Below are 14,581 nucleotides of genomic sequence, written 5' to 3'. Positions count from 1 at the left end.
GAGCGCTGAGAGCTCTCGTGGAGTTGGACTACACGAAGACCCAAGACGGCGGAAGAAGCCTAGGACCCTGGACCAAGCCCTCCAGCCCTTATCAGGGCTAGGGTTCAGAGTAACCAGTGGTCGGGAGACATCTCCCTAGGTCCAGTCAGAGGACACTGAAAGAGCGGGATATTAAGTAGCCTGTAGGGTACGGGGGCTTGTACGTTCTGAGTGTAACGGGTGAGGGGACCGTATACCCCTCAGTGCTTAGGGACTGTGTTAATAAGACGAATAAAAGTGTGTGCTACAAAAGACGTTGAAGAGTCCGTCTGTACAACACTACAATATAATGGTTGGAGAAGGTGGTGGGGCAAGGGCCGCATACTTTTTATTAATATGGTAAGGTGAGGCTTAAGACTAAGAATAGACTGCATAACAAACTGAGCCTTTGTTTGGAGAGGCACGGCTTGTGACTCAACCTGTGACAGGGAGACACCACTAAACATGGTAAAACTGTAATAGTTGTCTGTTAAATAAGATTGGCAAATAAGTGTAGTTAAATCTTTTTTGCATGGTTAATCACATCTTTCCAATGATTACTCAGTTTGTAACCGTCATCACGGTTGAAATTATGTCTGTGTTTGTATATTTGTATGGCTTCGTGTACAAACCTTTGATGGTAGCTAGGAGGTTTGCAGAGAACCTTGGTCTCGGAAAAGACAATTTCATGAGAGCCCACCGAGTCTGTGACGCGTCCTGGGCTTGGAGCGTCTATTTAAGCTAGGTGGGAGGAGGAAGAGCGCCTTGACAAAAGAATTTGCATATCAAGAGGAATTTTAGCATATTTATGTAATATTACACTATGTATTATTCTACCCACCCTACTGCACACCACACTGCTGCATATTCACCATACAACTACGAATTTTAGCATATTTATGGGAAATGCAGATATGCGACTAGTACTACGCATTTCACAAATAGTACTAGTCGCATACTATTTGTGAAATGCGTAGTACTAGTCGCATATCTGCATTTCCCATAAATATGCTAAGGCGCTCTTCCTCCTCCCTCCCAGCTTAAATATACGCTGCCAAGCCTGGTGGTGTTCATTCAGAAGCTGTCTTTCTGACAGACCTGTTCTTCACCTGAGGACGGCTGCTTGCGTTGTGGCCGAAACGTCGTGAGAATTATTTTATTGTTTTTTTTTTATTATTTTATTATTTCCATTCTACGTGACTTTACCGAAAGAACCAAGAAGATTGATATCAATTGTTCAAAATGGCCATCGATTAAACAGTGGGTATCGATTTATCAGTGGCCATGGATTAATCCGCGTGGATATCCATTAATCAGAGTTGATATCGATTACTGGCAGGAGATATCGATTAATCAGTGTTAATATTGATAACTAGAACACTTGCCTGGTGTTTGGAAACCATTTAAGGAACTATGGCCATTTGCAATGATCGATGAGATCGTTGTTAAGCAATGATAAACAATTCACTAGTCAAACGCAACACAATGGTCCTTGTATTTATCAGACCAACATGGCCATATTTCACATTTTATTGTAAATATTCCCATCTGATTGTTGTTGATCGATTTGCAATGCCGATAAATGTAAAATATATATACACCGTACATGTATTGGTCAATGAGAGATATCAATGACTGGAATGCTGAAGAAATGTGACCTTTGCTACACAGAATGCTAAGCTCCTCAACATGGCCATAATGTCAAATGTTTTACATTTACGTTCATGTTTGCCAATTAATCGATCGACAATGTATTGATTCATTGATTGTAAAATACGTACTGTCACTGGCCCCTGTGCGTGACACACCATGGGCCATAATTCGGCCACTTTTTTTTTATTCAAGACTGCTAAAGATCTTCTTTCGGCCACTTTTTCACACGATTTTAATGTCATTTAAAAACAAGTTTTTGGCGATTTATGAATTAAGGAGGTAACATAAGGGCAGGAGTCAAAATAGGGGTTGTAAAAATACTTCTTTATGTGGCGTCCCTCTGATGTCACGTTTTACATCAAGCGCCCTCGCCATACACAATACGGTCACTTCGCGAAACGGCGTTCAGTGTTGGCAAATGTTCCACAAGTTTATCAAGAAGGTATGTTAAAAACAAAATTATATGCTTTAAGAACAAACATTTATTAAAGACGAGTAAATCCACATTTTATTACCATTCTTGTTTTATTACACCATGTCATGAATTTGGGGAATCCAATAACCAAGAGCGATGTGTGTGGGTGGCTGTGCTGATGGACTCATCCCCACGACCCTGTAATCCGTGACGCACGAGGAGCCTTCCCACTGTACGTTTCGTGGGTTCCGGCATTCATATTTAAAGCGGCTGGTAACATATAAACGAGTTTAGACAATTGCAAATTCTAGAGCTAAGGCTAAAACGTGTCCTGCTTCAACCAGTGCAGACAAATATACACTTGGGGTTTTGGTGAAACACTAAAACGTTTGAAACAACTTTGGAAAGACCACGACAACAACCGTATCCTTAGGTGTGCACAGTGCCACATCGATCTTGTTCATTCAAACTTTCCTCTCCGGATGCCGAAGACAATGCTCATTCCATAGAACAACGTCGTTAAGAAGGCAAATATCTGTTGAAATGAACATACACAATGTAGAGTTACACTTCGCTCCACAGCCTTCAATGCCTGCACGTGTGGTGGTGCATGTATGTTGCATATTGAACTTCGTTCGCACCGTACGTAGCCAACCGTGCTAATCGGAGGTGTGGGGGAAGGACAACAAACTAAACACAAAAAGCAGTTCTAAAGAAATGAGTTTTCAGTCTATATTAAAAGAGCTTAGCTCCAGTGGCTTCCTATTATTGAAATGAAGAGCGTTCATCACCTAAGATTAGCACTGTTGGCTAAGTACGGTGCGAAAGAGTTCAACAGCCGCAGAAGCACATCTGAAAGCCCGCGATGCAGTGACCATCCTTGTTCGATGACGAGACTGCTGGATTACAGGTGCACGCCTATAACACAGTAATTGAGAGCCAAGGGTTGGTGAATTACAGAGATTTGTGAACCTCTCAAACCCATTAGGTTGCAAGGTGGTCAAGTTATATACAGTACATCAAATGTATAACTGAATCCAACTGTGCAAAGCTTTGAGTATTATCCCTTAAAACGCGTAAGTTTTCTCCAGGAAACTCCAGTTTCTCCAGTTTCCTTCCCCAAGTAAAAACACCCAAAAGAATTTGCCCCAATGCAGGACACTCCATATTTGAAACGGGATGGTAAGCAAGCAATTCATTCCGCTTGGTTGTATATGTGAGGCAATACACTGCTTTACACGGGTAGGATCAAGTATAGTCACACCATGACAGCATGGATGCTGAGAGAGGCGGCATTGTCGGCAGTGGCGTGTTTGGAAAAATCGGCATTTGGGACTCGAGAAGCTCAATAGGAATGTTTGATTTGTTTGTGATGGTTCTTTTAATATTTCGCGCCTGCCCTAATGCTATCCCAATCTTGCTTTCAGCATCACGGAACTAGATGAAGAAGCTCTTTGGATCTCTCATAGAGCAGAGCAACCTTTCGTGATGGAGAAAAGCCGATGACAGCAGATATCAAAGCTACATCTGAGATCCCTTCTTCGAGTGTCCTCTGGTCCACACACAGTAGAGGGCAGCACCACATGACAGAGATGTACATCGCGTGCCAATCAAACCGATATTCGAATTCTTAGAACTGAAGCCAAATTAAGTGCAGAGCTAAGTTTTATTGCAATTATTTTTGTCCATTTATTGGTGACTGATTCTAGATTTTAAGTTTTCGTGACTGCAAGGATTCATACTCTTTGGTTTTTTCGGCAAAGTCACGTAGGTTACACCTGATGACGGAGGCTTGTGTTGCTTCCGAAACGTCGTAATTTAATTTATTTTAATTTTTTACCTACGTGACTTTACCGAAAAAAACAAAGAGTATTGGTGACTGGCCTGAGACCATCAATGTTATGATGTTTGAAAAAGGCTACTTATTTAAATGAGGCATCACAGTGCTTTAGCAGTCAGAATTAAGGTCGTTCATGAAATATGCCCCGTGGTGCCTGTAATATGAATGCACCTGAGAGTGCTGTAGATGGTTTATTGTAACGCAAAACATGAGCAATATTAGCAACCTCATATTTCATTAACTGTAAAAATTAGTTTTCCATGCAAAATTCACATTTATGAGAATTAGAAAGAAATGTATAACTTTGATTCCGCTGAGTGAGGCGTTTTGCTCCGTGACGTTTGAGTGGAAGTGCCCGCCAGTGGCAAGTGCTTGGAGATGGAGAGGGCTACATCCCCAACGGAGGGAGGACGTGCAGGTGACAGTGGAGTGATAGACACTCAAAGCAGGGTGCAATACAAACAATTCCAGGATAAAATTAAATAAAAAGCCATCGTGGTGAAGTTTCATCCAATATTAGATTGACAAATAATTGAACACAATTATAATACACCACATAAAAGGTGATGTTGCCTTCATGCGGTATTTGCACTTTGAAATTATAAAAAGAACGTGTTTCACCTTGGGAAGCCTCACCGAATATCAACTGTTTTAACAAAGGCGCCGTAATATTTTTTATTCCAATTCTAATAACGAGTGTTTGGTTTCGTGTATTACACGTGGCAAAGTGTGGCATGTCACTGAAAAGGCGTCAGTAGGAGTTCTCTTATACGTTTAATTAAAACAAACAGCCTCGGCTACTGATGTGCGAGTTCCGACCGGACACTTGGTATCGTGACATGACACTGGCAGCAGCGTCTGCAACCTGTGTTGCCATGCCTGTGGGTGCCGTCTTCGGACTGCAGCAGGACTCACCACAGCAGCCACGTTGAGACCGTAGAAAGAGTTCCCTGGAAATGAGAAGGTGGCCAGCAAGTTTGCCAGCAAGACGGACGCGCTGAGGTACATGCCAAACGCCACTGAGTTGTACAGGATATCCTGGGCACATGCACAACAAAGAGGCAGTCAGCTGGGAAGCAGATTTTGTCCCAACATCCCAACATAGGACCACAGAGTGCCGGTTCTGGATTGCTTCCCACTTATCAGTGGTATCCCACATCTCTGGATCATTCTCTCTATACTCTCTCGCTCGCTCTCTCTCTCTCTGAGAGTTTACAAAAACTGTGCGAATTATAGATTGTAAATAACTTTTACTGTCAGTTCCAATTTTTTCCCCTAATTATACCATCTATGTTCGTTCATTTGATTTTCAATCCGCTTGTCCTGGTGAGGGTCGCGGCAGCAGCATGTTAAGTAGGGTGGTCCAGACCTCCCTTTCCCTGGCGACAGACTCGAGCTCTTTCTGTCTGAGAATCCCAGGCGTTCCCAGGCCAGCTGAGCGACATCGTCCTGCCAGCAGCATGTCCTGGGCCGGCCCCGGGATCTTCGCCCAGTGGGACGTGCTGCCTGGTAGAGTTCTAGGGGGAGTCTACCAGGGGGCATCCTTACCAGGTGCCCGAACCACCTCCTATGTATAATTTATAAATCTCTCAAAACAACCGTACAATTACCTCCAATATGTTTTGATGCAGCAGTAGTAAATTGAAACTATGATTGTAAAACCCGTGAAGAGAATGCGTTGTTGACGAGGCTCATGACCCATCTCTCAGAAGATTGAAATCGTAATTGTTTAAACACAGACGATGAAGCGAATGAGAAGAGGCTCGATCCGTTTTAAGGGCGTCTCGTCAAGAGATACACGGTAAGCAAAGCTACATTAACACGTTTCTCATTCAATCTTGAATATAGCAATATTAAGTCAAAAACTAAACTGAGTATACATTATTTGCTAACGCAGCTGAGACCATTTAGAGACCGATTAATTGTTACACCCGAGAACCAGGTTTAATCATGAGCAGTTGCCTGGATTTTAACCCAGATATTCAGCGGTGCCAACTCTGCACTCTGACACAACGCGAGTCGACTGAGCTTCCCAGCCACCTCACACTGGCTCCAGGTTGAGGAGGCCACAGAATCTGCCTCTGGTTTTAATCTCGGCGACGTGTGTAGCTGAATTAATTGAGTTACGTGAATCCAAGCAGGGGCATGCAGTCGGCTTTTTTGTTTAATTTGTTGTCGTTCTCCCGCACCTCCGATGAGTATGGTTGGCTGTGTACGGTGCGAAAGAAGTTCAACATACGTACGTACAGTCCATGCAGATTCTTAAAAACACTGCTCACTCGAGTCCAACGATTGTGCATCATAAAATAATTCAATGGGAACCAGTCATGGTGATTGACGGTGCAGCACTCACTACTTTACTCCAGTTACTCGTTCACTGGTGGTCGGTTGCCTCCTTATCACTCTTCTATTTGCTGACACCACAGTTACCGTTCCAGTGAACTTCACTCGTAATGAGGACTCGGTCAACCGGACACCGTTTCGTGTCATCCAGTGTTCAACCACCACACTGCAGATCACAACAACACACTCACTAACCCACTCACCCCTCTACCCATTCACCCACCCACTCACTCAACCACCACACTGCAGGTCACAACAACACACTCACTAACCCACTCACCCCTCTACCCCTTCACCCACCCACTCACTCAACCTCCACACTGCAGGTCACAACAACACACTCACTAACCCACTCACCCCTCTACCCATTCACCCACCCACTCACTCAACCACCACACTGCAGGTCACAACAACACACTCACTAACCCACTCACCCCTCTACCCATTCACCCACCCACTCACTCAACCTCCACACTGCAGGTCACAACAACATACTCACTAACCCACTCACCCCTCTACCCATTCACCCACCCACTCACTCAACCTCCACACTGCAGGTCACAACAACACACTCACTAACCCACTCACCCCTCTACCCATTCACCCACCCACTCACTCAACCACCACACTGCAGGTCACAAAAATACACTCACTAACCCACTCACCCCTCTACCCATTCACCCACCCACTCACTCAACCACCACACTGCAGGTCACAACAACACACTCACTAACCCACTCACCCCTCTACCCATTCACCCACCCACTCACTCAACCACCACACTGCATTCTTTCTAGATTTGAAGCTTTCGTGACTGCAAGGAATCATCTTCTTAGGTTTTTTCGGTAAAGTCACGTAGAAAGTAAAATAAAATAAAAACAAAAATCACGACGTTTCGGAGGCAACACAAGTCTCCTTCATCAGGTGGGACCGTCACAGCCAGATTAGCTGTATCAAGTGAGGCAATGATTCAAGATGTAATCCCTTAAAAGCGAGTTGAGGGGGGAGGGAGAGGGAGGGGGGAGCTCATCAGACTATGGTAGCCAATGAAAGGAACGTATCGGGAGGGAGGGGGGGCGAGGCCAAAAGGGTGGGCGATGGACGTGGAAGCGCTTGTGCCCAAGCGGCCAGCCACTGCACCCGCCAACACAATGGGCAGAGAGGAGGAGGGGGAGGTCTAATACACATGATAGACAAAAGAAGTTTGTACCCATCATCATTTTCGTTCTTTTGTCTATCATGTGTATTAGACCTCCCCCTCCTCCTCTCTGCCCATTGTGTTGGCGGGTGCAGTGGCTGGCCGCTTGGGCACAAGCGCTTCCACGTCCATCGCCCACCCTTTTGGCCTCGCCCCCCCTCCCTCCCGATACGTTCCTTTCATTGGCTACCATAGTCTGATGAGCTCCCCCCTCCCTCTCCCTCCCCCCTCAACTCGCTTTTAATGGATTACATCTTGAATCATTGCCTCACTTGATACAGCTAATCTGGCTGTGACGGTCCCACCTGATGACGGAGACTTGTGTTGCCTCCGAAACGTCGTGATTTTTGTTTTTATTTTATTTTACTTTCTACGTGACTTTACCGAAAAAACCTGAGAAGATAACACCACACTGCAGGTCACAACAACACACTCACTAACCCACTCTCCCCTCTACCCCTTCACCCACCCACTCACTCAACCTCCACACTGCAGGTCACAAAAATACACTCACTAACCCACTCACCCCTCTACCCATTCACCCACTCACTCAACCACCACACTGCAGGTCACAACAACACACTCACTAACCCACTCACCCCTCTACCCCTTCACCCACCCACTCACTCAACCTCCACACTGCAGGTCACAAAAATACACTCACTAACCCACTCACCCCTCTACCCATTCACCCACCCACTCACTCAACCTCCACACTGCAGGTCACAAAAACACACTCACTAACCCACTCACCCCTCTACCCATTCACCCACGCACTCACTCAACCACCACACAGGTCACAACAACACACTCACTAACCCACTCACTCCTCTACCCATTCACCCACCCACTCACTCAACCTCCACACTGCAACTTGCATCTTTTGTATTTTTTCTTCTTCCCTCACGCTAGACTAGTTTGGAATTCCATCCCATCGTCTCTTTTCCCAGCACTTCGGACATTAATTCAATAAACGTAACTAATCTGTTATAACTTTATAGTGCCATTTGTTGCTGGTCGCTTAACGTTTTGGACCTCTGGGGCTGTGCTCAGCAACTATGCAAAAAAAATGGATCACTACCATCACCAGCCCCTATTGTCTTTCGGCTCCAATGATCGATTCAGCCACCTGCCTGCGCCATGCGAGGGTGGACAATCCGAGTTGGCGTAAGCTGCCTCTTCGAACTCCAGCCACAAGCCGTCGCTGCAGCAGGACAACCGCCAGGTGGGACACTTCCAGTGATTGTCACGTTGACAGAACCAATGATGGCCACAGCAATGTGGCATTTCAACCAGTGGCTTGAGACAGCCAGCGGGGATGAGCGTTACCCAGAGCTTGTGTGGGCACGAGGCCTCATTGTAGACGCAATATTGACATAAACGACACTGTAGCTGTGCACTGGGGAGAGCATGCGGAGTGGAAGTCGGGGAACGAGTTTAGCAGCACCGTGTCATGCGCCTTGGGCAATGTCGATCAGCTCCGCGGGTGCAGCAGTTTGCGTTCCTAGGTGGCGGCACCGTAAGCGGCGCAGCGGCGGCTGCCTCGCCATCACTTTACTGGGGCCGTCAGGACTGCTCACTTTTCATGAGTATCGAGTTGTCGTTTTGTAATTCAGTGGCTTCATTAACAGTTGTGTCCTGGGCTTAACCAGCGACTGGTAACATTACAACACCAACCACCACGCCCGATACGGTCCATGGCCCAGGCACACAACAGTCGAGCATTAAACTAATTACTGACCATGTCAATGTAATTCCACAGTGGCAGCGCACTCATTTTTTGAATGAACTGATAGGCAGTCAAATTCCCATTGGGTATTACTGTAGATGCAAAGTGAACCCAGGGCATGCATCATTGCAGTAGCCCGATGGTTACAAAGGCTTTAAAAGCAACAACACACAAAGCATGCCTCAACGCAAACGCAAGAATAGTGAAATGCTGTGACTTGTAAAGGTCATGCTATGATATCAGCTTCCATTCAAGTTTCACATTTGAGAATAAGTGCATGCTCTTGTTACTATTGAGAAGACTGATTTTGTGAAATGTTAAGTTGTGTTTCTAGACAAAAGTTTAACCTTTGCTTTTAAAATGTAATTTTAAAATATTCAACTTAAATAAAATGTTGATTTTAAAAACGTTTGTGATTTCCATAAAATAATTGCACAATTTTCGAATATTTGATTGCACCAAATGTGTACCTCGAATTTTACCTAAATATTCTCATGTCTCCCTTGAAGAAGAGACTTGTCAAGTGGTTTATAAATGGTTGTGTGAATGGTATAACTATGATTACCAATTAGTAGTAGACATAGTTGTTAATGATCACGTGCAATGTAATACTCGTTTATAATTATCACTAAAACATAAACTGGCTACTATACAGCTATATTAGAACTAGTAAATTGCACACGTGGGCGTTGCCACACACATCCAAGTTAAAATAAAGTGGTACAGGGCTGGGTTTCTGGCCATACGGTACTGTCTAGTGACCAAATTCCGCAATCACAAAATTGCGAGTTCAAATCCTGGTGAGCGGTGAATGTATCCCCTCTCCATTCTAGTGTTGGTGAAATGAGTGCTGCTTAGTGGGAGGTAAAACATCTGTTATATTATATCGACTCGCCCCTGCCATATTTACACCGCTGGCTCAGGGTTGTAATTTGGATGAGCAGCACACCACAGGAATTTGAGTGGGAACCAATCTCACATTAAAAAAAAATATTTTATTTATCCAGGAAACCATTTTTGAACCTACATTGGGGATATTTGTCAATTAATTATCTTTACTAATTGTTTTGCATATGGGAGGAGCCCAGGTTATCTGGAGAAACACCGAGCATATTGGGGGAGATACAACTCGAAGGTTCTCACAGAGATATTCCTGATCCCACTTGCAGCACTACACCACCTCCATTTAAACGGCAAGGTCGGCAGAGTGGTAATCGTCTCGCCTCAGCAAGAAACACTTGGGTTGGATTTCCGACTTGGGCACATTTCTGTATAGACCTTGTATGTTCAACCCATGTTATGCATCGGTTTCCTCCAGGTTCTCATACAAACTAAATTGGTGTTGGCCAAACATTCCAATGCACCTGAAAAGAAGTCATAGGACTCAATGTGTATTTTCTGGGTAAATAAATGATGACGAACCCACTGGCTGTGATACCGCCTCGCAGCCCAACGCGTTTGGGAGCCTCGCAGGTTCCCACGGTTCACGCTCCCGGGATTGACACGAGCGCGCTGGCTGCTCACTCTATGTTGCACGCGTGCCAGCAGTTGCGGCGCCGCCGCCACCAGCGGCTGAAATCGCCTCTCACCACTGGAACGTTGCTGCGCCCAACATTTAAAATAGACCTGGGCGGTGGCGGCAACTCTGCCTTAAGCAGCTGACATTTGCAGATGGTGCGGTAGCGTTCACACGTTCCCCTATAACCACGCGAGACACTACAGGCGACTGGTTATCCCCAACCAACTGTTTCAGTAATGTCTTCGGTGTTCGTTTTTCAAGATACAATTGCTGTGTTGATGTTCACTTTCTGTTTTTGTAGCAGGCTAGTCTGATAGTCAGCACACGTACATTTGCTCACATTTGGACAATGTTTTAAGTTTTTCCCTGCTTTTGTTCTGCACAGAGTCTAAATCAATTTACCCAGGCCTCCCTTGCACAACAGCATTGCCTTGAAGGACTCTCACCTGATTATAAATAAATACAACTCATTAATAAAAATACGTCAAATTGATTACTGTATCCAATATGAAGGCAATTAAAAGACTGGATATTGACAAAAACTGTGATTTTAATTATGACCCATAGGAATTTACATTGGATGATGAAAACATCAAAACGTGGTCCCCAGCACTTGTGTTACTTTATTGTGATTTCGCTTATTTACCCAGGAGAGCCTCACTGAGTCTCAGGACTCTTTTTTAGGAGGGTCCTGCAAAATGTATGGCAGTAGGGGCGATGTCGCTGTGTGTCTAATCCAAATTGACTGCTTTACAGGTAAGCTTTTAGAATTGTGAGTGTGTGTGTGCTATAGCTTTATGAGTATTAAAGATGATGTGGGGGTGTGTGCTCACTCAGATTTCTGTCGGGGCTTGCAACTGCGGTTTTGCAACCCACAGAAACAAATCCCTGAGAAACATCCCTTACCTCTCGACCAATGCCCACCCAGTGCAGTGATTGCGGAAATCACGAGTGCTGCGATAAGTTAGTCTCACTGACAAACACAACGTCGTGGTAGGGAACGCTGGATAATCAATCGTCTGAGTATCATCACTGGGGGGGGGGGAGAGGGGGGGGACGTGCAAGGTGATGGAGTGATGACTATGGGGCAGAGGGTTGGGCATTGGAGGGAGGGGTTGACTGGAGAAGCAGCGAAGGATGAAAGCAAGAGTCTGGACTAGAAGAGGGGGATAAAGGTGATGGTGCGGAGCCAAATGGGAGTGCCAGGAAATGGGGGTGGCAAAGGGGAAGAAGTGACCTCTGCAGATCAGATATTACTTGTGGGGGTTTGCCAGCGCGCCTTTGTCACTGGAGTGGTGTGCATGGGTTGAGAGATAAGAGAAGCCAGAGAGAGGGGAGTAAGACAATTGGGAGCCAGTCGAGGTATCATATACGTAAAGTATAAATTGGCATCTCACGGCCATCTTCCAGGCGTCGATGTTGCGCTCGGGCACGTGGGAGAGGTAAATGACGAACTGGATGAAGGTGAGAATGAAGAATGTCACGGCCACGAACATCACCCAGCCCTGGTATGTGGGAATCGGCAGGTTGGTGCCCGCCTCCAGGAACCACACGAGGGCCCCACACACCTGCGGAGAGCAGACAGCAGAGAGGACTCTCAGCACCGCACCGCCTGGTACACACAGCAGAGAGGACTCTCAGCACCGCACCGCCTGGTACACACAGCAGAGAGGACTCTCAGCACCGCACCGCCTGGTACACACAGCAGAGAGGACTCTCAGCACCGCCTGGTACACACAGCAGAGAGGACTCTCAGCACCACACCGCCTGGTACACACAGCAGAGAGGACTCTCAGCACCGCACCGCCTGGTACACACAGCAGAGAGGACTCTCAGCACCACACCGCCTGGTACACACAGCAGAGAGGACTCTCAGCACCGCACCGCCTGGTACACACAGCAGAGAGGACTCTCAGCACCGGATCGCACCACACCGCCTGGTACACACAGCAGAGAGGACTCAACACCGCACCGCCTGGTACACACAGCAGAGAGGACTCTCAGCACCGGATCGCACCACACCGCCTGGTACACACAGCAGAGAGGACTCAACACCGCACCGCCTGGTACACACAGCAGAGAGGACTCTCAGCACAGGATTGCACCGCCTGGTACACACAGCAGAGAGGACTCTCAGCACCGCACCGCCTGGTACACACAGCAGAGAGGACTCTCAGCACCACACCGCCTGATACACACAGCAGAGAGGACTCTCAGCACAGGATTGCACCGCCTGGTACACACAGCAGAGAGGACTCTCAGCACCGCACCGCCTGGTACACACAGCAGAGAGGACTCTCAGCACCACACCGCCTGGTACACACAGCAGAGAGGACTCTCAGCACCGGATCGTACCACACCGCCTGGTACACACAGCAGAGAGGACTCAACACCGCACCGCCTGGTACACACAGCAGAGAGGACTCTCAGCACCGCACCGCCTGGTACACACAGCAGAGAGAACTCTCAGCACCACACCGCCTGGTACACACAGCAGAGAGGACTCAACACCGCACCGCCTGGTACACACAGCAGAGAGGACTCTCAGCACCGCACCGCCTGGCACACACAGCAGAGAGGACTCTCAACACCGCACCGCCCGGCCGCGGCGTAATGTTTAATGGTCAGCACACTGCACTGGGTTAATGCACACACTTTAGCTTAAATGCATAAAAATAGGGAACTGTTTTATACAATACAAAAACACACTACAGCAAAGGGCATTGTTCAAAAGGATTTGTCACGTGAAATAGATACATATTTAACCCGATATACAAAATATGTCAAAGTGTTTAAATCAAATAGGCAGTGATCATATCCTATTTACAACCCTGAGCCAGTGGCAGAAACTCCACATTCAAATGGCAGGGTGGGTTTATCGATGACAACTGTTGATTACCCTACAAAGCAGTACCTGTTTTATCAACCCCAGAGTGATGATGGGCTGTCAACCCACAACCAAGATTTGAATTCACAACATTCTGATCGCAAGCCGCCCGCTCTCCTGCTGAGCCACCTGGCTGTATACAAAAGCCCCATAGATGCATACTGCGATGCAATCATCATCATGGGTCACTTAAGCATGGGCAGCATAGGGGCGCAAGCGATGCTTTGGCAATCCACCCTCTCCATCTCTCGCAGTCTTTTAGGGATCAGCATTAGTCCCTCCAATGTGTACTCTGTATAATAATAGAATGCCGTTAACTTTGAAATCAGTTAACAGAGCGCGAGAAGTGAAAATTGTCCCGTCGGGCACCGAGTCAGTTTTAGCGACTTTAACAAATATAGAGTAAACCTGTCGAACGCAATTTCAAGCCAGCGATGAAAAAGCGCAATCACTTACCAGCTCTCCCACAATGAGCAGCCCATCGAGCCGGCGGAACAGCAGGGAGCCCAGCGGCAGCGATGGCTTGTGGCTGAGGCCAGAGATGTCGTGGGATCCGGTCTGCATTGCTGCTGCTCTTGCTGCTGCTGCTGCTGCTTTACGCGGGACTCAAATTCAGCCGGACGGCACTGCTGCTGCTGCTGCTACTACTACTGATACTCTGGCTAATGCCAAAGGGATCCGGGCGGGGCATCAACTTGCCCTGCGACCTCCCCCATTCCTCCGCGGTCAGAGCAGGTGTGGACGTTGCCGAACCCTTACCCGACTGGAACAAAAACACGCCGCACGCAGGGCGTGGCCGACCGCCGGCTGTGAAGAGCCCAGGTGGTCGGACCGGCCATGGGTGGGAGTCATCACTCGCACGCAGCCACACCCTGGCTTGGCCCTCAGCTGGGAGGCAGGCGGATACAGCCACCCTGACCTCCTCTAGCCACGCTCTGCTCCCCACAGCTGCGGCAGTACTGGGGATTTAGGAGCGGTG

General features: G+C 47.1%; 1 protein-coding gene across 1 annotated transcript; it reads right to left on the bottom strand.

The window, feature by feature from the left end:
- Window positions 1-1,976: 1,976 nt before the first annotated feature.
- Window positions 1,977-14,385, bottom strand: LOC144733162 (myelin and lymphocyte protein-like). Its single transcript, XM_078614948.1, has 4 exons — window positions 14,059-14,385; window positions 12,113-12,283; window positions 4,842-4,964; window positions 1,977-2,621 (listed from the first exon to the last, which is right to left on the bottom strand). Exons 1-4 carry the CDS (start codon window positions 14,164-14,166, stop codon window positions 2,547-2,549), a joined length of 477 nt encoding a protein of 158 aa, XP_078471074.1. The 5' UTR covers window positions 14,167-14,385; the 3' UTR covers window positions 1,977-2,546.
- Between the last annotated feature and the right edge of the window lie 196 nt (window positions 14,386-14,581).

This window comes from Lampetra planeri, chromosome 2, assembly GCF_965212315.1.
Source record: "Lampetra planeri chromosome 2, kcLamPlan1.2.h2, whole genome shotgun sequence".
Lineage (NCBI taxonomy): Eukaryota > Metazoa > Chordata > Hyperoartia > Petromyzontiformes > Petromyzontidae > Lampetra > Lampetra planeri.
The sequence above is the reverse complement of the archived record's forward strand: the minus strand, read 5'-3'. Positions and strand labels throughout refer to the sequence as shown.